Source organism: Diuraphis noxia, unplaced genomic scaffold, assembly GCF_037042655.1.
Source record: "Diuraphis noxia isolate RWA-SAM2 unplaced genomic scaffold, SU_Dnox_SAM2 contig0002, whole genome shotgun sequence".
NCBI lineage: Eukaryota > Metazoa > Arthropoda > Insecta > Hemiptera > Aphididae > Diuraphis > Diuraphis noxia.
This window is the reverse complement of record NW_028301712.1, coordinates 18,793,443-18,815,111: the sequence shown is the minus strand read 5'-3', so window position 1 is coordinate 18,815,111 and position 21,669 is coordinate 18,793,443. Positions and strand designations below refer to the sequence as shown.

General features: G+C 27.0%; 1 protein-coding gene across 7 annotated transcripts; it reads left to right on the top strand.

Annotated features, from left to right (window-relative positions):
• Window positions 1-648: 648 nt before the first annotated feature.
• LOC107173314 (PDGF- and VEGF-receptor related) lies at window positions 649-20,983 on the top strand. Of its 7 annotated transcripts, none has more exons than XM_015523805.2 (27): window positions 650-988; window positions 7,528-7,658; window positions 7,959-8,127; window positions 8,465-8,595; window positions 9,917-10,055; window positions 11,220-11,380; window positions 11,507-11,693; window positions 11,752-11,878; window positions 11,963-12,141; window positions 12,213-12,385; window positions 12,451-12,595; window positions 14,513-14,671; window positions 14,829-14,984; window positions 15,081-15,208; window positions 15,269-15,440; window positions 16,173-16,282; window positions 16,349-16,499; window positions 16,648-16,872; window positions 16,945-17,077; window positions 17,161-17,395; window positions 17,453-17,578; window positions 17,782-17,911; window positions 18,005-18,086; window positions 18,172-18,277; window positions 18,360-18,561; window positions 18,745-18,856; window positions 19,888-20,983. In XM_015523805.2, the coding sequence occupies exons 1-27, from the start codon at window positions 913-915 to the stop codon at window positions 19,895-19,897; spliced, it is 3,855 nt and encodes a 1,284-aa protein (XP_015379291.1). In that variant the 5' UTR covers window positions 650-912; the 3' UTR covers window positions 19,898-20,983. The 7 variants fall into 7 exon arrangements, with proteins under 7 accessions (XP_089077390.1, XP_015379291.1, XP_015379290.1 ...); XM_015523804.2 differs by lacking the exon at window positions 9,917-10,055 and adding an exon at window positions 9,613-9,772; XM_089221264.1 differs by lacking the exons at window positions 9,917-10,055; window positions 18,745-18,856; window positions 19,888-20,983 and adding exons at window positions 9,613-9,772; window positions 19,159-19,477 and having other exon boundaries at window positions 649-988.
• Window positions 20,984-21,669: the final 686 nt, after the last annotated feature.

Genomic DNA, 21,669 nt, shown 5'->3' with positions numbered 1-21,669 from the left:
TAAAGTCACTGCCAGTACCACAATTGCTGTATGCTGTATTTGTGTTTCTTAAGTGCATGTACAATTTTAAAAACTGACGTTTAAAATTTAAACAATTTTTAAATACACACATTATTATTAGACTCCCGAACCTGATCATTCTTTGTGTGTAGAGAATTGCAATTTCTTTTCAAATATCACACATGAATACACGATGTAATTCCAACACTGTTCATGTGCTATGGACTAGCGTCCCGCATTACATAGTAACATGTATGTTAAGTCAACAGATATCTACTCTTGTCAGAATAAGCATTCGCTTTTGTTTAAACATTCTAAACCCTCCAAATAATTACAGAAATAATTGTTATATATTCGTGTGCTGAAAATATAATAGACGTGATGTAGTAAATGGTAATAATAACAATAAGTCAATAATTATCAATTAAACAACATGCTTGCTGCTTACATGCATGATACATATAGTATCTAGATATTAAATTGCCATGCAATTGCCCCCTCACCGATGGGATTGGCCCATCATTGCGGTGTCACATGGGTTCTTAGCTGCTGATCACACACTTGTTGTTCACTGGTAATTCCATTAGGTTGGTACGCCGGCAGAAGTGGCGCTGAAATTCCAATGTTTATCAGTCACCGCGTCAAAGTCCTTGGCCAGTTGACGTGTTACCGTCGCCCTCGCCGCTCGTCGTTGTGTGCCTTGGTAATCGGTCTGTCGGCTGACAGTTTTGTGACCAAATTCAGCACGACATGCCTGCTGTTACAGGGCCTACTGGTTTTCGTCGACTTCCGGTTGACGAACGACAGTAGTCATTGCTGTCGATCAACACAATTATTTAGAAACATTGTGACGACTCATCAAAAAGAGGAGATAAACAGTAATGAAACAAAAACCTGAACGACAATAAGAAAATGATAATTAATGTTCACTTCGCCCTCGGATTATGTATCGCAGCCGCTGCTATGTTGGGTACAGTCTCTTCTGCGGGTGAGTCAGAATTTAATCTTTGTATTAATATATATATTTTTTGGCCGATTTAATATTGTTTGTTTCTGAAAGGTGTGGTTTGAAATAGTGTATAGTTTTTGGTTATATTAATTTTTAAATGCTTTGTAGTTCGGAATAATTTACGTATTTTTATTTTATGGTATTTTGGGCAGGGCATCGATTTTATGAAGGGTGGGACGTCGTAAAACCGACAGAAATCTGATGTATAACATAAACTATTTTCGCGGCTATAATTAAATAATAGTAAATTTTTCGATGTTTACTAAATTACGATGGTATAAAACCTTGGACAACTCGAATAACTATTCCAAGAATTATTTTCTAAGCAATCATTGATTTTGATTTTGATTTATAATTAGTTTCTACTGTTTCAAAACTACCAAAAAATTGTAATTTAAAACCAAAAATAAGACTGAAATATAGTATGTTATAAAATCATAATGCTGAATACTACTTAATTGAAAATATGATTAAATTGTACCTATTTTTATTAAAATATCAGTTTAGTTTTAACAATCAATTAAATCAATTATATTGCTTAATTTTAAGTACCTTACTATATGATAATATAATATGGTAGGTATCTATATAAAGTCTCTATAAGTAATGATATCTATCAAACTCTTTTGCACACAAAAATATATGATTAACTTGACAAAGATGAAACCGGGTATGAAACTATTATATTTAATATTATTTTGATTAATATGACCTATAGGCTATTTGAACATTAAAATAATTTTGAAGATTATCATAATTGCTATTAAGTAGTTTTTAATTCAATTGTTAACTGATTTTAACTAGGTAGGTACCTACCTATTTGTCATTGTTATGTTTTTCCATGTTGTTACTTAATAGTTATACTTTCTCTAATGTATTAGGTGTTTTGTTATAATATTTACTTCCAAGAAAAAGGAATCATTAAATGGGTTCTTACACACTACATGTGAACACACTGAGGAATGACCAACAGTTACCTCAGGGATATAATTTTTTTAAATTTAAATTTAGGAAATCAATTTTAAATTCCTATATTTTAATTTATTAGTTACCTAATTATAATCTATTGTTTTCTACAATTTCATAAGTGTTATAACCTATTGATAAAAATCAGATGGTCCCAGTGGTAAGTAGGTTTATTGCTGTATAATGTTTGTGATATTATTAAATCCTTAGTTTTGATGGGTATTTAAAACTATAAGAATGAGTTTTATGGGATGCAGTGTAAACAATATGCATGTAAATGTGTTTTTTTTAGCTTTTAATGGTTTTAAATATAGATATAATACTAAAATTAGGAAAGCAGATGTTTTTCAATATTATGACTTATACCTTATATAATATAGGGAGAGTGTGTTACATCATAGTATAAGTATCTATATTGGTACTATATTTTAATGCAACAAATTATTCCAATAGTGATCCAATTTATTAAATTGTCCTGTACATTAGTGTTTGTCTTTAAAAAAAAAGATTTATAAATATTAGTGCTTATATATTTGAAAAAATGAGGTACAATAAGATTATAAGAATATAGCTGTATATTAGTGTCAGTAATATTAGATTAATATTTAGTCAATAAATAGGTATAAGTTATTTAATAGAATCCCAACTTTAAATATTGTATGTAAAATACTAAAACGTCTAAAACTTTAAATGTATATGTTTCATATAAATTACTAAAATAATTGATTCATCATTTAGAAATAATAGATTAATTAAATGCAAAAACTTTTTCGCGCGGGAAAGAACCGAGAAGGCTACAGTTATAACTAAGAAACGAAATTTTCACCAAATAATAAGGAGAACATTTACTGTGCAACGTTGTTTTCAATTTTTCGATATCACAAATAGAAAAAAAAGTTCTTATTGTTTCAAAATTCACTATTTTTGCATTTTTAAAAATCGAATAACTTTTTTTTCAGTTCTAATATCAAAAAAATAAAAACAACGTTGCACAGTCGAAATTCCCTTTTATCTGTGGTGAGAATTTCGTTTCTTAGTTATGACTGTAGCCTTCTCGGTTCTTTCCCGCGCGAAAAAGTTTTTGCAATGTTACGTACTTGTAAGACGGAGACAACACATGCGGGTGTAGCGTCCTCTTAAAGTTAAAATGTTGACGAAATTGTATATTCTTGCAATCACTCATAAATTTAATCATTTTAGTTTTTTTATTGTAATCCAAAAATTATTATTAAATCCTTGAAACTTAAAATATGTCACTGATAATTAAATTATCATTTTCTATGAAATGTTTGAATTTTAGTTTTGATTATGTTGTTAAAATTAAAATGTTTTAGGTTTGGGTAAACCACTTCAGCTTAAAAATATAGTATTAAATTCCACTAAATTATTCTTATTGAAATGATTCTCAAAAAAAGTATAATTTTATAATATAATAAATATAATATAAAAAACTATAAATTAAAAAATTAAAAGATATTGAATATTATCGGAGGATCTGAAAATTCTTGCGTTTGCATGTTTTTATTTATTTGATCAAAAATTTGATAGATCAATTACAAATTTGATTTAGGTACTCTTATATAAATCAATATCAGAAATTTTCTTTTGCACATTTCGAGGTTTTTACTTAAAGATCGTAAAAAGAAATTACTTTTTAAAGGCATGTTGATGTCGATGATAAAATTTATATTTTACTTAATACATATATATTATATACACATAAATTGAAGATAATCAAATAATAAACAAAGTGTAAAAGTATATATTATAATAGGTACATAATATATAATAGGTATTATACGAAGTTATGTCTGACAGCAGCCCGATAATGGCTAAATGTTAAGTAGATCCGTAAATTTTTATCAAGATGTTTAATTAACCTAAAATGTTTAATATTAATTTTTTAATATATTTTAAACATGCAACAATTTTATTTGTTGAAAATGAATATTAAAAATTAAAAAATTAATAATATTAAAAATAGGTACTCAAAATTAAATAAATAAATAAAAAAAATATATAATAATTTAATAATTAAAAGTGAATATTATTAATCAACTTAATTGAAATAAAAATTGTAATATTAAAGATTTGTTTTTTGTTGATACGATATACATATATGCATATATAATAACAATTTAAGGGCATATTATTTTTACCCGGATATTAATTATTTCAGAGTTTTGTAAAGGATATTATAGTACCCGCATGTGTTGTCCCTACTGTTGTCTCCGCAGTGCCCCGTTAAGCTATGTTGCCACTCCAGGGCAAATTAAAATATGCCACCCTTAATTTTTTATTTTATGTTGATTCTCAAAAATTTGCCGCCCTTTGCCCCTCGTTAAATGTGGCTCTGTGTCTCCGTCTTAAATACGTACGCCAAAGCAAGTTTTCGTTTACCAATTTTAATAGTGTGCCGTTAGTTTTGATATATTAGGGTGAATTGGCTTATTATCAAACTTTAAGTGAAGATATTATCTGTGTTCTCTCGGTCGGGTTTTTATGATATTTTAAATTTAAGTGTCTTATGAGTAAAATATATGTAAAATATAAATATTTTCAAAGGTCCTCATAAGATATTTTTATAGCAGTTCAAAAATACTATGTAGAAATACTGTAATGTAAAATACTGTACCCTATACAGTCACGATTATTTTTTATTTACATTTAAATTTTAAATTTTTCCATCTCAAAAATCCCGAAAATGTACAAATTATTATATTATATGTTTTCGTAGTTTACATTAGAAATTTGAATAGAAGATTACCAACAAGTTTTTCTACCTTTACCAAAATAAGTTCACTGGAAGTTTCGCCATTTATAGCCTTGATATATTTTCGATTTTTATAATTTTTTTTTAATTATCCAACTTGATTATTTATATAATTATAAAAGTGTGCTAGGAGGACACAAAACCTCTTAGCCATCTCTCAAAATCGTTTTTCGTGTGCAATAGTTTATCATTGAATTTAAATATAACACATTCATTATACAATGATAGGTATGGTCGAAAAATTTTATACAGCAGAGCGGTATCCACTTGTCCGCATTTTACTGTCTTGAAACTACATTTATTTTAATTAATATTTTGATTATAAACGTCAGTAAATTATGATTCTCCTGCACAGTCGCTATCCTTAGCCCATAGGCGCCTGCAGAAATCGATCTTGACTCTTGAGGGCAAATTTGTTTGTAGGCACATAATAAAATATAATATATATTTGTATATTGGCTTAGCAGTTAGCAGTAATTTTATAATAGCAATCCTTTTTTTCCTGAAATGTTTCCTTCCTTTAAATGTCACAGCTTGCCCCACCACTGTTTGCTTAACTATATTGCCTTCTGACCCCTTTGTGGGTTAGGTTATTTTAGTCATGATTAATAGTAATAAAATATTTTTTATCGTTGTTATCGACGTTGACAACTTTCTTAGAAGAGCCATCTCTTATTTAATTAGATCATTTACTGTTTAACTATTTAAACATTTTAAACACTCAATAATTTCATTACCTAAATCATTAATCTGCTATGTAGTTCAGTTAATTTTGAACGCGATGTTGAAAGTACGTTATTTCGAAAATCAGACGTGTCTAAAGTGCCTAAATTAAAGTCAAAGAGTTGGTTAATTGTTTTTATGTTCTTAGTAATTAACAACTTATTCGTTAGAAATTTGATTTTCGTACAAGTTTTGAAATTCTCTAAAAATATTCTGAATTTTGATTGGAAATAAGAAAATAAATAACGTATGGATTAAAAAAAAAAACGACAAAAAAAAAAATCTTTATCAAAAACTCTGTTTTATAAATTTTAATGACCTCAAATTATGTATCAAACATATTTCAAAAAAACATTTATTTTCGATAAAATGAGTTTTTTTTAAAGTATCTCATTATTTAAGTAGTAAAATACAGACTAGATTATCATTATTGTTATTAATTTTTATTATTCCTTGATAGGATAGCTAGCAGAAATGTATACAATAGTTTGAAATATATGTATTGATTAAAATTTATAATATTTTATTACCATAGTATTTATAATAGTATGTATATTTTAAATAAGTTAGAAAAAAATCATCGGGGATTTATGCCGGATATAGATAATACTATCATTTATATTTCTAGGAAATACAAATAAATATCTTATGCATAAACAATGATATTTTTATTTTAAATATTTAACAGAGGGCAATTTATTTATTTTTTTTAAGAGTAGATTTAAAAGCTAAACAAGTTATCTAGTTAGGTGGATGAATTGATTTTGTGTTTTTTCGTTTTTATTATTCGTGTGGAAAATATAATTCATTTCTCTTATTCACGTTAAAAATGTTTATAAATAGCGTTATGTATGTTTTATTTATGATCGTTTTACCATGTCATAAATCGTTTATAATGTTGTCAATGAATAAATTCATTATCGCCTTACGACTAGAAATTAAATATAAAGGGTGTTAAGTATATTATGTTATATGAATTGTATAGAGTAATAGCTCACAAAAGGTGGCCCTCCGGTGGATGTTATTGCGGGTAAGCTGTTGTGGAGATTAAGGCTCGTGCACTCGTTCGATGATATTCTCAAAAGTGAAAAGTGACTACATGTTTATTATTATTGACTTTGCTCAATGAATAATAAACTTAACATTACTTTCCTTTTTTGATTTTACTGCGATGTTTGTTTTGTGTGTCTACATCACTATTTTTGACAGCAAAATGCTTCATTCAACTTGCGTGTTGCGTAATTTTTTGTAGAAATTTGATTTAGTTGGAACTTACTGAGTAAGCGTGTACAAAAATTGATTTTGTTTTTTTCTTGTTACTCAAAAATGATAATCAAGACAATTTCCCCTCAACGATTTTATTTTGTTGCAGGTCATTAAAAAATAGAAATTATAGAGGTTGAAACTTTTAGCCAATAGCAAGTATACCTGTATGGCTGCAGTATACTTATATTAGTTATTATTTTATTAACTATAGTAGTAATTAGTAACTACAGTTACTTATAACGTTATAACTTATAAGTTATAACTACAGTTATATTTATAAGTTATAAACTATAATATTTATTATTTTCCATACATCTATTTATCTATACGTTCTACACAATTACATTTTTTAATATTTAGAGTTTTGACTATTATTAAGCTATTTATACCACAAACTTGTTCTCACCGTTCTACAGTACGCGCTAATGGCATGTTTATTAATATCAGTGCCGTAACCAGAAATTTTTTTGGGGAGGGGAGGGGATTTAATTGTTTTCTCTAGTTTTTGTAGAACTAGAATATTTATCAATTATCACCTGTTAGTTGTTACTTTATATCACCATTCTGATGAGGGCATTTGCTCCTAGTTCCCCTTTCTTCCACCCACGGCTCCATAAATTCATATTGGCTACGGCATTGATAAACATTTTACCTATATTATGATATTATTCTCTTGTCTCTCGGAATATTTTAATATGAATATGATTGCGTTTTCACGAGCAATGCATTCTTTCCAGAATTGCGTATTATGATGATTTAATAAAATATTTTTGATTGTTATTTCATTCAGATGTAAATATATGGCCAGATGTTCCTGAACTTACCCTGACTTCTGGGGCTGATCTCACACTTAAGTGTACTGGAGATGTACCTGTAAAATGGAATCAAAATCAATATGACCCTACTTTACTTATAGAAAAAGTAAGGATTAATAAATTAATATTTACATCGTAACGGTTCTGATTGCTAAACAAAATAATGTACATTTTAATTGATTTTATTATATTTATTCTAATCGGTTACATCATGAGCCCCCTTGTCTCTTCACAATTATACCACTGAATGAACCAGTACCTACTAAAATACTGCATTGCACTTTGCACAATTTGCACATTACATCTATTTAATCATATAATTATTCAATACCTATTTAAATTAATTTTTTTTTCTTGCATATGGCAAAAATTAAATTAATTGTCTTATGTTATACAATTTGAATAGAATTCTTCAATCGACATATCACAAGGATTGGCTAATAATAGTTATATATCTCTATTATCACTAAGAAGAGCAAGTTATTTAGATACTGGATACTACTACTGTGATCCATTGTCTGAAGACTTAGGAGTAGACGAACAAAATTCAGCAAAAATATATATATTTGTTCAGCGTAAGTATTTTAAATTAAAATTAAATAAAAACACTTTTATAGGCTTTGATATGGAATTAAAATTTTTTTTTAATTGATACTATTTTAATTAAGTCAATTTTGTTTTCTATGTTTAGACCCAATTACCTACAGGAATTAGTTATTTTATGTATACCTATATTTTTAGGATTTAAGGTTACCTATCAAATATTTAAGAGATATTTTAATTTAAATATCATTTTTTGTTCATGTAATAAATTGTAAAATTAAAAAATTACATTTTCTTAAATTCAATTATTGTTGTTAGTGTTTAAACTTCAGTGTAAATTAATTAAATAAATATTGTTTTAATGTTTAGATGATACACATTTATTAGCGGTTCCTGAAAATTTAGTTTTATTGTCTCAGGATGAATTTGGTAATGTTATTATACCTTGTCGGCCAACATCACCAGATATAAATGTAACATTGACTAAAGATGAAGAAGAGGTAAGAGATTTTAATCACGGCTCTTCAATTTATTTTTAAACAAAATATATAGTCGTTGTTTACTAAACAAATCAATTAGTTAAGAACAAATGATTTGTGTTTGATTATTGACTATAACCAGTGGTGTAGCTAGTTGAGAATGGGCACCTAGGTAATAAGTAAACATGGCCCCTTAACTAATATTTTTTCTTTCGTCTTCAAATTTCTCTATCCATTGATCAATCATTTTAATCCATCCTTAGTCTTACTTTTTTTTTTCTATCTTAATCCTGGTCTTACAAGTGGTTATTTCCCTTGTGAGTTGTAGTTCATTCTTTTGCACTACTTTCAATAAAAACTTTTATTTACCCCAAGAATGACTTTCCCACTAACTAAAGCCTTCGTTTTCTGTTGTGCTTTGTAACCCGTTTCGCAGTGATGGTAGTGACTGTTGGTTGGCATTTCCTACATTTTGTGCCATTCAAATATTGTAGAGATGTGCATAATTTAACACGTCTTGGTCGGGAAGCAGATTACTTCTCTTGATGCCAGGAGAGTAATATGCGTTCATTGTCAAAAATATACGAATTCTGAACTTCCTTAACTATACTACTGACTTCTGACTAATCACTCTTGTTGACACAGAAAAACTCAATACATTATTTTGTTTTTATGAATTAATAAAGTATTGCTTTATTCTTATAACCTGATTTTCCTTAAAACTTGCCCTCATAAATATTGGGTTAAGAATTTAAATTATATGTTATTGTGAGAAATAATTTAGTATGATTAAAAATGTGTATAATGTATTCATCATTGTTAACTTTTTATTTTTATGATTTTAATTAACTCATTAATTGCGCTGGGTTTTTATGTTCCTAATATTTGTTCTATACGGAATGTAACTACATTTTAAGTTGATCACATTTATCAGCTTTTATAAAATATTATGATTAATTAATTTTTGAATGTACTAACATTTTAATCTTATTTGCTATGTGTTTTGGATGTGAATGCTTAAATTTTCTTTTAATTTAGTTGGTGCCTGGTAACACATATGATGGCATGGAATTGCATTATGACCCAAAGCTTGGATTCTTACTCTACTCAGTGACAATGTTTAGTACAGGAATATATTCTTGTTATGCTGAATACTATGGCAAAAAAAGTTATGCAACTTACCATATTATTATTATGTGTAAGGATATTTTAGACTTGTTTTGTCTATCCATTCAATTTTTTTTTTAAACTTGCTTAACTGCGTTTGGCTTCAGAGTGTATTTTTATACAATTGTTGTGAATGTAACTTTAAAAAAAAAAAAATTATATATTCATATTTCAGATTACTGATAATTTAGAATATGATCCGAAAATAGGATATACACTTAGGTCACCTTCAGTTCAAGATTCTGGTTTATACTATTGTGAGGCAAAAAGAAATAACAGCAATGAATTACGAGAATTAACTGTTTACATTAATCGTGAGTTAGTATTGTTACTTACATGGTGATTGGTTATTGAATGTAGGTTATTTATAATTTAAAATATAATTCTAAATTTCATAACAAGTAAAATTTGTCTCGTAAGTTGCCTAAATTTAGGAATACCTCATTTATAAAAAAAACTTTATACAGTATTTTGTATGAATTCTTATTTAATAAGTTTTAAGATAAATATATTGTTATAATAAAATATATTACAAGTTTTTATAGTTATTTTGGTTCAAGACTAAATATTAAATAATTAACTCAAGAATTATTTTTGTTCATGTGGGAAAAAATTATCTGCTTTATCAGCTGGAATACCAAAAGTATTTTGACAAATATTTAGTAATTCTGAGTATTAATTACTACAGTCAATTATTTTTAAGTACTCTATCCACCTCTAATGTAGGTTAAATTTAATTTTCTTTATTTTGAATTAATTAATTATTTTTATGGTATTGCCATGTTTTAATTATGTTTTTTATTTTAAGTTATATCATGATATAATAATACTTACTTAATTTCAAAAAATTAAGAAATAGTTCATTTTTTAATATTTAATTCAATTTTTATTATTTATATAGTTTATATAAATTATATTGTAATGAGGTATGTTATGATTTATGAGTTTTTGACTAATGAGGTCCTGGTTATTATTGTAATTTATAAAAATAGTAAAATACAATTATAATTTTAAATATTTAGGGTGTCCTGCGAGTATTTACCCATTACGATATCACCTGAGATAATAAATATATCATAAATCTGTTTTTTTATCACATAGACAAAGGCAACATGTATTTCATTTTTAAATTTAAAACAATTTTAAATTATAAAAAAAAACTAAGATACCTATTTTATAGAGTTTATTTTTCTGAAAATTTTGACCTCAAAACATTTTATTTTCATTAATTTTATAATTTTTAATGATTTTTGTAGTTTATAGATAAAACGGCTAAAAACTGGTTTTTATCTGGGCGGCGAGTTGTCTATGGCTAATGAGTTTCTCCTCATAGGACACCCTGTATTATTTTATTATAAATAAATATTTTTTGTATCTTACAGGCTTTTTGCATTTAAACTGCTTTAATTTTGTATCAATTGCAATTTGAAAATACTGCATTTTTTAAAGTAAACATGATTTATAATTATAATTTTCAGCTAAAGTACATAAAGTAGTTATGCCTTATATCAATAGTAGTGATGCTCATACAGATCATTTAATTATTGGTCAAAATTTAACCCTGAATTGTTCTGTAAGCATGGATCTTGGTATTTCTTTTACATTACATTGGAAAGTTCCTGATGAACAGAAGTTACAGGTTTGATATTTATCTGATAATTATATAAATAATATTAAATTTGATATTAATTTTTCAAGCTATTATAGTTCAGTAGTAATAGCCAAAAAATAAAAAATAGTTATTATATGTTAGATTTTTTTTAAGGATGGGCATGTGTTAGTTGGTAAAGAAAATTTCTATAATGGTTTAAAACATGGAGTTGGTAAAAGTATTGGTAGTCGGTTATTGAGTATTCAAAATGTCACTTCTGAAGATGAAGGTGATTATGTTTGTGAAGTAACAGTACATTCTGGGCATAAAAACCGTGCTACATACAAACTTAAAGCATTTAGTAAGTCATACAAATATTGTATAACTAAATTATTTCATTTTTAAATGTATACTTACAGCACCTGATATGACTTATTTAAGTTTGTCAGTTCAAGGTAATGTTTATGTAATAACACGTAGGGCAGGAACTCGACAGGTACAATGGATAATTCAAGTATCAGCGTACCCAAAACCATCTCTTGTATGGTAATTGAAACAGAAATTATACAATAAATTTAATTTATTGTTATTGTATTGTTTGTAATTGTTTATTGTATTTTATATCTTTAGGAGAGATCCTAATGGTAAAGAATTAGGGATGAATCCAGAAAAAATATCAGTTGAAAATGACAAAAGTACATCCAAATTAGTTATAAAAGATTTACAGCTGTATGATTCTGGTACATATGAATTAATTGCAGATAATGATGCACATGTGAAACAAATTACTGTAACCTTGCTAGTTGAAGGTAGCTGATGATTCTAAAATTGTTGGGTTCAATTTTATAATTTGTTATTTTGTTTATAATTTATATTTCAGACAAACCATTAGTTCAAATAACCAATAGTTCTAATTCAAAAGTGTTTTATGAGCTGGGAAAAATGTATAGTGTTGAATGTTATATAGGTGGTTACCCTTTGCCAGAAGTTGAGTGGGCTTTTAAGAAGTGCCCAAATTATCCTGAATGTGAAGAATCATTTACCCAAATTCATGTAAATTTGTTTTTTAATAAATAACAAGTAAAAACATTTAAAAAAATAATATTTTGAATTTACAGAGAAGCATGTATAAAGAAACCGTGTTTAAAGAAACATTCCTTATATCATTAGTGAATATTACTGCTATCGAAACTGGAATACTTTTTTGTAACGCTACAAATGAATTTGGAAATAATAATCATGAATCTACATTTTTTGTCACTGGTAAGATCATATTTTTATGGGATTTTTTTAATATATTAGACATAACACAAAGTTTAATTAATATAATATACTATATAGCTGTCTTGGTAGTATTGTCTGTGCCAAAGATCAGTTGTTTTTTTATTTTCAATTGATCTAGTTACCAACAAATAGCTTTTAATTTTTATAATATTATTGAATAGAATATTTAATTATAAATATATTATGAATTATGACAATATAGCTTTAGCGTAACGACAGCTTCGATAACAATTTTGATGTGTACAATATATTATTATTATATAATAAAAAGTTAACTATTAAAATTGAAAGCTATAGATATTACAGATGTCAATAGGTTATGGATTAACTTACACTGCCATCTATTAATAACTTACACAATTTGTTAATAAGTGAGAACTCCTTGTCCGTGTATTATAAAGTACCTATTCTTAATTTTGCAATGAAAACAAATTAAATAAAGGCCATTTTTTGAGATAACTATCTTATCTAAATAAAAGACATTTACAAAATGTCATAAAAATTTATTGAGTGGTTTTGAAGATTGGCGTGAACAAATATTGTTACATGAACTTTTTATATTTTTAATATACTAGGTTTGGCTATTAAATAACGAGACTGCTTATGAAAAATGGTTTTATATTAAAAATTATTCCACAATTGAATTTTCCCCTTCAACATACTCTCCTTGTCTTTACACACGCCGTTTCATTCGTTTCTTCAATAATTGCTCGAATCAGTGCTGGTGCTGGAAGTCTGATTTCGTAAGACCATTCAGAAGTTCTGCCGATTTTCGTTTTACCTCTTTCATCGACTCAAAACGGGTTCTTTTAAGGTAGACTTGATCTTCGGAAACAAGTAAAAGTCACAAGGTACCAAGTTGGGTGTGTAAGGCGTGTGTTCGAGCACTGGAGTGCCTTTAACGGCTAAATAATGCTCCACAGACATTGCATTATGGGCATGTGCGTTATCCTGGTGCAAGATGGAAAGATCCACAACTTGTTTTTCCACATCATCGATCTTTTCTTACGAACTCGTTCGCGAGTGTTGCCAAAACTGTCTAATAGTAATGTTGGTTCACAGTTTAACCCTTTGGAACCCATTCAGTCATCATGATGCCGCCGTTGATATCGAAGAAAACGATCAGTATGGCTTGTTTTTATATTCCTTTTTTTCATTCTTGGCGATGCAGGAGTCTTACAATGCATGGATTGCCACTTAGTTTCGACATTGTATTGGAATATTCATGTTTCATCGCAAGTGATGATGTTTTCCATAAATTCAGGCTCTTCTTTTAACCTCTCAAGAATGTCTGAGCAGATTTGTTGACGGACGAGTTTTTGATGGGGAGTCAAATTTTTTGGGACCAACGCCGCACAGACTTTCTTCATGTACAAATTTTCTGGCGGTCTCTTCATCGGCGTTACAACTTCAGCAATCATCCGAATGTTCATACGACGATCTTTTCGCACAATTTTATTAATTTTTTTAACATTTTTTCTAACATTGATTTCGGTAAGAGAAAAAAACACAATCGTTTCTAACCACTACAGAAAAAATACTAGTACACTGAATATAACCTGTTTTTGTAATGGCTTAATAGACACTTCCAGCTATTTATTTTTTTAACCAGCGCTGTATTCGGTTTCCCTAACCTCTCAACCACTCTAGGGCAGTAGGGCACTCTCTGCGCGTGCAGTCTCGTTATTTAATAGCCAGACCTCGTTTTATATGATATTACCACAGAATATATGAAATTTAATATATTCTGTGATATTACATTACATTGATATGTATATAATTTATAGCTTAATTTTTACTAAATAAACAAATAAGAAATTGGAAAAAAATTAATTAATTTGTATTATAATTTCAATTTAAAACACGGTTTTATGTAACACTATGATATTATTTTAGATGTATCAAATGGGTTGGCTATCAAAGGTCCACCAATTGTTGTTGATGGCGATGATATAACAATTGAATGCGGAGCTTCTAAGTATAATTATAATCAAAATATTAAATGGATTTATCGAGATTTAAATAATGCAGAAAGTCCAGTGAATAACAATAAAAGTGAGCACATTTATTTTAATACAAAAAAGCAATTGTTGCTATTTAAACTACGTTTTATTGATATTTTATTAATTTCTTCAAATTATTAAAAGTATAAACAAATTTTATTTTTTAAATAATAGATTTTTATAAATTATTTGTAATATGTGTGTTATAGATGTCATATTAATTAATAATAAAACAGAACTTTCGTATCGTTCATATTTGATAATAAAAAATATCACAAATGCATTTGATGGAGAATATTTGTGTATGGTACCTGAAATGTACGAGAAGAATTCAGCAACAATATTGTATTCTGTATTAGTCCAGAGTAAATATTTTTCTAAAATCAAAATAATATCATAATTTTTATTTTATTACCTTGTTTTTATATAGTACAAAATTAATTGTTTTAATAAAATTACAGAATCACAAATACCAGTTATTAGTGAATTATCAAATTCAAGTATTTCGAAAGTAAAAACTGGTAAGCCTGTCCAATTTAATTGTTATATTAATAAAGGCATGCCACCACCTACTGTTACTTGGTTTAAAGTGAGTTATTTTATTTATTAGTAATGTAATTTATAATAATGATTTTATTTTAACTTATAGAATGGCCAAATACTTAGGTTAAATAAAAATGACAGTAATAGGGTTGAATTGCGGGATAAAAATCAAACACTTGTTATACGGTTTACTGCATTAGAAGATGAAGGTTATTATATTTGCAATGTTTCAAATAAAGTTGGCAGTGCTATTTCAACCAATACATTATTTCTAATTGGTATGTTAACAAAATATAATATATATAATATTATTAGTATTACAAATAAAAAGTTCTTATTGATGAGAACATAACAATTTATGTAATTTATTAAAGATCAAATATTTTCCAGTAATAATTCTTGTTTTCTTGTATAGGGTGTTTCATAAAGGGCGCAGTTTTTAGTTTTGCTATAAATAAATTTTATTTATCAGAAATACTTAATTAATGATGCATATTATTTCACTATTAGTTGAGGTTCAAGTGTGAAATGTGATATTGTGTATATGACCCTCTCTAGAGTCGTTAACAACAGCGAAACATCAAATAATCAAACTTTGGGCTCGCTTGCGCCCAAGAGTATTAATGTTTGAAATTGGTCCTATGTCTTTGAATTTACTGACCGGCCTCACTATTGCAGTCATTGTTTCACAATGTTTGAGGATCGTATGAAGTTAGCAGCAACACACTCGCCATGTTATAATAATGGGTTTTAATAAACAAGACATGTTGCTCGTTGCTCAATTGTATACCGTTCCATGACGACAATTAAACATTATACATAATATACTGATTATTCACTAAATTCCTAAACAACCACAAACAACAAAAATTATAAGAACAGTGCCACTTTCCTAAAAATAACAAATTAGTAAGGATTTCAAAAACTGCGTTCTTCATGAAACATCCTATATTATTTGAAAAATTATTTAATATTTTTAGAAAAACATTTTTTAATGTGTTGTTTTATAGATAAACCTTTAGAGCATGAACATTTTACTCTCATTGCTTTTTGTTCTGTGTTAACTATTCTTTTGGGAGTCCTTATGATATGCTGTGCTGTACATTTAAAGAGAGAAAAGGTAATTAATAATATGATACTATATTTTCAAACTACATTTAATGTTTATGCATACATTTTACTATAGAAATTAAAAAAAGAACTAGCTCTAGCTGGTCTGTTACATTTTGAGAATGGTGCTGTTGAAAGCTGGAATCCTGATTTAGGTATTGAAGAACAGGCAGAACTACTTCCTTATGATAAACGATGGGAGTTTCCTAGAGATAAACTAAAACTTGGTAAACGATTTAAGAAAATTGACTTGTAGTTTTTTATTTTATAACTATTTAGGTCAAACAATGATATCAATGATATACATTTATTATTTTCATATTATAATTAAATCCATATGGCATATATACATTTAAACTATAATTTTATATTCAGGTAAGCAATTAGGTTCGGGAGCATTCGGAGTTGTCTTTAAAGCTGAGGCAATTGGTATAATTGATAAAGATACTACTACAACTGTTGCTGTAAAAATGATAAAACCAAATACAGATCCATCATACATTAAAGCCCTAGCTTCTGAATTGAAGATTATGATACATCTTGGTAGGCATTTGAATGTGGTCAACTTACTTGGAGCTTACACGGGAAATATAAACAAAAGTAATGATATTTAAAATATTTTTAATTGACTTAAATTTTTTACCAGATTAGTTATTATACTATATATTTTAGGAGAACTAATGGTGATTGTAGAGTATTGTCGTTTTGGAAATATTCATCAGTACATGTTGAAACAGAGAGACTGTTTTGTAAACCAAATTTCAGCAGATGGCTCTTTAGATTACAATATTAAAACAATATCTAAGTAATTTAAACTAGAATTTAGTATTTTCAAACAATCAATTTGGTTATTTAATAATAATTTTTAACTATTTTTTTGCCAATTAGAAATCCATACTATGTAAATGTTCCTAACAATACCAATTTATCTGAAAAATGTGAAGATAGTAATACACAAATTGGTTCTGATGGGTATTTGGTCCCTGATGAAGTTGAACCTGAGTGGCGGAGCAACTATCGTGGAGATTATAAAAATTTGATTGTTAAGCCATCATGTACTCATGACTTAATATGTTGGTCATTTCAAGTTGCACGAGGAATGGAATATCTTGCTAGTAGAAAAGTATATTCCTGAAATAAAGAAGGTATGAATAGTTAATATTTGAATTTTTTTTTCAAGATTCTACATGGTGATTTAGCAACAAGAAATATTCTATTAGCTGAAGAAAATATTGTTAAAATATGTGATTTTGGATTTGCAAAAACTATGTATAATAGTGAGAATTACAAAAAGAAGTCTGATAAGGTACCTAGTATGATATATTATACTCATTTCCACAAGAGAAAAGCTGCACATGTCCTACCATAGTGCCATATACCAGCAGTTATGTGTAGGAGATTTGACGGCCAGCTATTATTCATTATGTGTGAAACTGTACCTTTTTCTTGTGTAAAGGAGTATTTATGTTTTTTCAGTATTTGTAATATCTAGTTATTTTCAATTTGTAGGATCTTTTGCCAGTAAAATGGATGGCAATAGAATCTCTACGTGATCGAGTTTTTTCAACACAATCAGATGTTTGGGCATTTGGTATTGTTCTGTGGGAAATATTCTCATTAGCAGTTACTCCATATCCAAGTAAATATCTTTAAATGTTTTTAATTTTCATAATGCCATTTAAACATTTGATGAAAGACTATATTTATGTCATTATTTTGTTAACTCTATTAGATATTCAAAAGTTTAATGACCTATTCAATAGACTGGTTGAAGGTTATCGAATGGAACAACCAAAATATGCTAATTCTGAAATGTAAATTTTAAAAACAACGTTTTAAATTTAAGTTGTCAATGATTATAATATTTTAAAATTTTTTTTGTTTTTTTTTTATGTTTAGATACAATATAATGTTAGACTGTTGGAAAATGAATCCTATGGCAAGGCCTTCATTCACTGATTTAGCTGAACGCCTGGGCGATTTATTACAAGATGGTACTAAATCAGTAAGTAGTAAATAATGATATATCTTATACATATATAAAATATATTTTAAAAACTTAAATTTTATTAATATTTCACTTATAGCATTATATGAATTTAAACGAAGTGTATATGAGAATGAATACGGAGGGATCGGTTTCAACTGATTACTTAAGTCTTTTAACTGCACCAACATATTTGAATTGTTCAACCGTGTCTGAAAACAATTTAAATTCATGTCTAAACAGTTCTGAACATTCTGAAAACAAAGATGATTTGGAATTGAGGCCTATGTTGCATAATCCAGGTTAGTTGAATTACCCATAATAATTTTTCATTTTAATCATAATTTTATGTGTTAAATGTTAATTATTAGTTAAAAAATTCTAAACTGCTTTGTAGACATGTTATTGACTTAATATTGGTATTAATGGTTGATACTTTAAATACTTTTATCAAACTATATTTTATTGTGTTATATAATTTTTAGTTGATTATTCTGGTTACATAAACCTAACAAAACCATCGTCTTTTTCTAATCCCAATTATGATGTTGTTGATAAATCCAAAAATTATTCATACTTACAATCTCCGTGTCCAAGGTACACATTTCATTTCTTGCTAATTAAAATACATGCTCATTTTGCTTTTATTAACTTATTAATTCGTTAAATGCTTATTGCTGAGAATGCTCATGTAAATTTTTAACCATTATCTAATATACTATGGTCACTATAGAACTATAATTTTTCTTTACTCTATCTCATGCAAGAGTAACTTTAGGTGCAATGGGAGTGTCTAACCTAACACGTTTTGAGTACAGTGCTCATGAAAATGTCACATGTTATTCCAAATTCTAATAACAATTTATCTGTATTTTTCTAAAATAATCATGATAAAACAGCATTCAGATATGAAAGTCAAAATAATAAGATTTAATTGAAGGATCGACTGAACCAAACAAAAAGTGATCGCCACCTGAAATTTCTCTTATGTGTGATAGAGTATAAGAAGAACAAAGTAGACTTTAAAGTGAATATATCAATTACATAATTCATTATCATATATAGATATGAGTACTCTATTATAGTGTCTTAAACTTAATGTTGGATTCTTTTTTATATCTAATGTTCAAAATGTATAAGAATCACAATGGTAAACAAAAATTATAATGTAAATATCTAACTTAAAATTTAAGTATTAAAATAAGCATTGACACAAATTTAGTGTCAACGTAAACTAATACTAATATTCATCTATAGCTTTGATAATAGATTAATTAAGTCTAATATTTATTCAGAAATTTCAAAATGCAAATTTTTCATAAAATTGATAAATGTATCAAATCAATTAATTTTTTATATTTTATATATTATAATTATAATATTATATCACAATATTCTTGTAACGTCCTAAAGATCTCCAAGAAAAATCAATATTTTTAGTGTTGGTTTTTTTAGAGTTTAAAACCTAATTTTAAATAAAATTTCATTTGAAATCAGTGTGTAAAATGAATATATTCTTCTTTAGAATCTTAAATGATAGAGAGTTTAATAAAATACTAACCATATTAACATATTTACATTGATATAATCAATTAACTTAGATTCTAATATCAATTATTCATTTTTAGCTATGTTTGATGGAACCAGAAACCCTTAAAGATTTAAATGGTTGAATAAATTGATAGTATACCTATTGTTACCATTTCTGTTTTTATATATTATTTTATAATGACAAATGACTGATGAACAAACATAATTTTTGGATTATATCAATATAATTTTGATTTTATGATATTGTATCTAAGTATTATGAAGACTTGAGATTAATATATATTGTATTATATATTATATTATTTATTATACATTTTATTTATATATTGTTGATGAGAAAAAAAAATATAGAAATACAAAAAAAGTTAAGTAATTTCTAGATGTAACTACATACCATCTATTGTATATTTTTAATATTTATTATTGTCCCCCCCCCCCAAAAAAAATTCATTATATGATTGTTACGTTTATATTAATTTGATATTATCATGCATCACTTATATTTTATTTTGAATAAGTAGGCAATTTATATTTTATGTTGTATATAACACTATGCATTAACTTGGGAAGTATATTTGAGCTGATGATTGCTGAAATATTGCTAATGTACTAAACTATTTTATACATAAGTACAAAAGTGTATAATAGTCTAATTAACATATTAGTAATTATTTCTTCACAAATTATTTTTCTTGGGTCTGGTAACACCACTCTTAAGGTATAGTTGGATAAGTACTGTTTAGATTATTATTTAGCCAAATATGTGTAAAGACATGCTTAAAGGTAGGATATATGTTTAGCTGTTTATTTTTAAATTTGGTTTTTTTTCATATAATTTCTTTTCTTTTAAATTTATATTTTATTCAACTGACTCAAGTAATTTCAGCCATTATTAATTCATTAAGAATTTTGTATGTAGCTAGTCAATACCAAATAAAAACATAATTTATTTTGAATTACTTTGTATCAAATAAAATAATTTTTGCAAATAATCAAACTATTCCATCCATTTAATTGTATTAATTTATTATAATAACATGTATTGTATTTTAATGATTGTTTTTTAAATTATTATTATTTTTTTTTTTTTTATTGGTTGATTTATATAATTTCTTATTTAAAGCCTATCAATATGTATACTATTTTTTGTAATAAATTTATTTTTACTACCTACATTTGTAGTAATTTTTTCATAACTTTTTTTGTTTTAATTTTTCCTCATGGCTAATATAGGTTAGGTAGTAATATGTTTAATATTATACCAAACACAAGTTAAGTTCTCTCACCGATCACTATATGCAAAATTTTTGAAAAATAATTAAGACTAATAATCAGTTAAACATAAATAAGTAACAGACGTAAATGTATTCTGCAAGACGCAAATAGTCATAATAATAAGACGCTGCACCGGCAATCGGCATGTGTTGTCTCTGTCTTTCTAGTGTAAAACATGATAAAAATTTTTTCCGCAGGAAAGAACTCTCAGGCTGTAGTCCAAGTTAAGTATCCAAATGTCCTCCTCTTTATAGTGTAAAAATTTGGATTTCAAGCTTGTACTATATGCTATATATTCTGTAGCCTATGCGATTCTTTCTCGCGCAATACAGTTTTTACTATGTTTTATATTTGTAAGACTGGGACAACACATTCGTGTGTATAGTCTTCTTTATTACAAGTATTTTGATACCATTATTATTGTATGGAAAAGTTGCATTGACAAAATTGTGAATGAAACGGCGGGGTGGTTTAAGCTTTTTTTTTGAAAAAAATATTCACATATTTATAATGACATGGTTGGGTAAAATACTTTTAAAATTGAATTTAAATATTGAATACTAAATGCATCAACTTTTACCAAA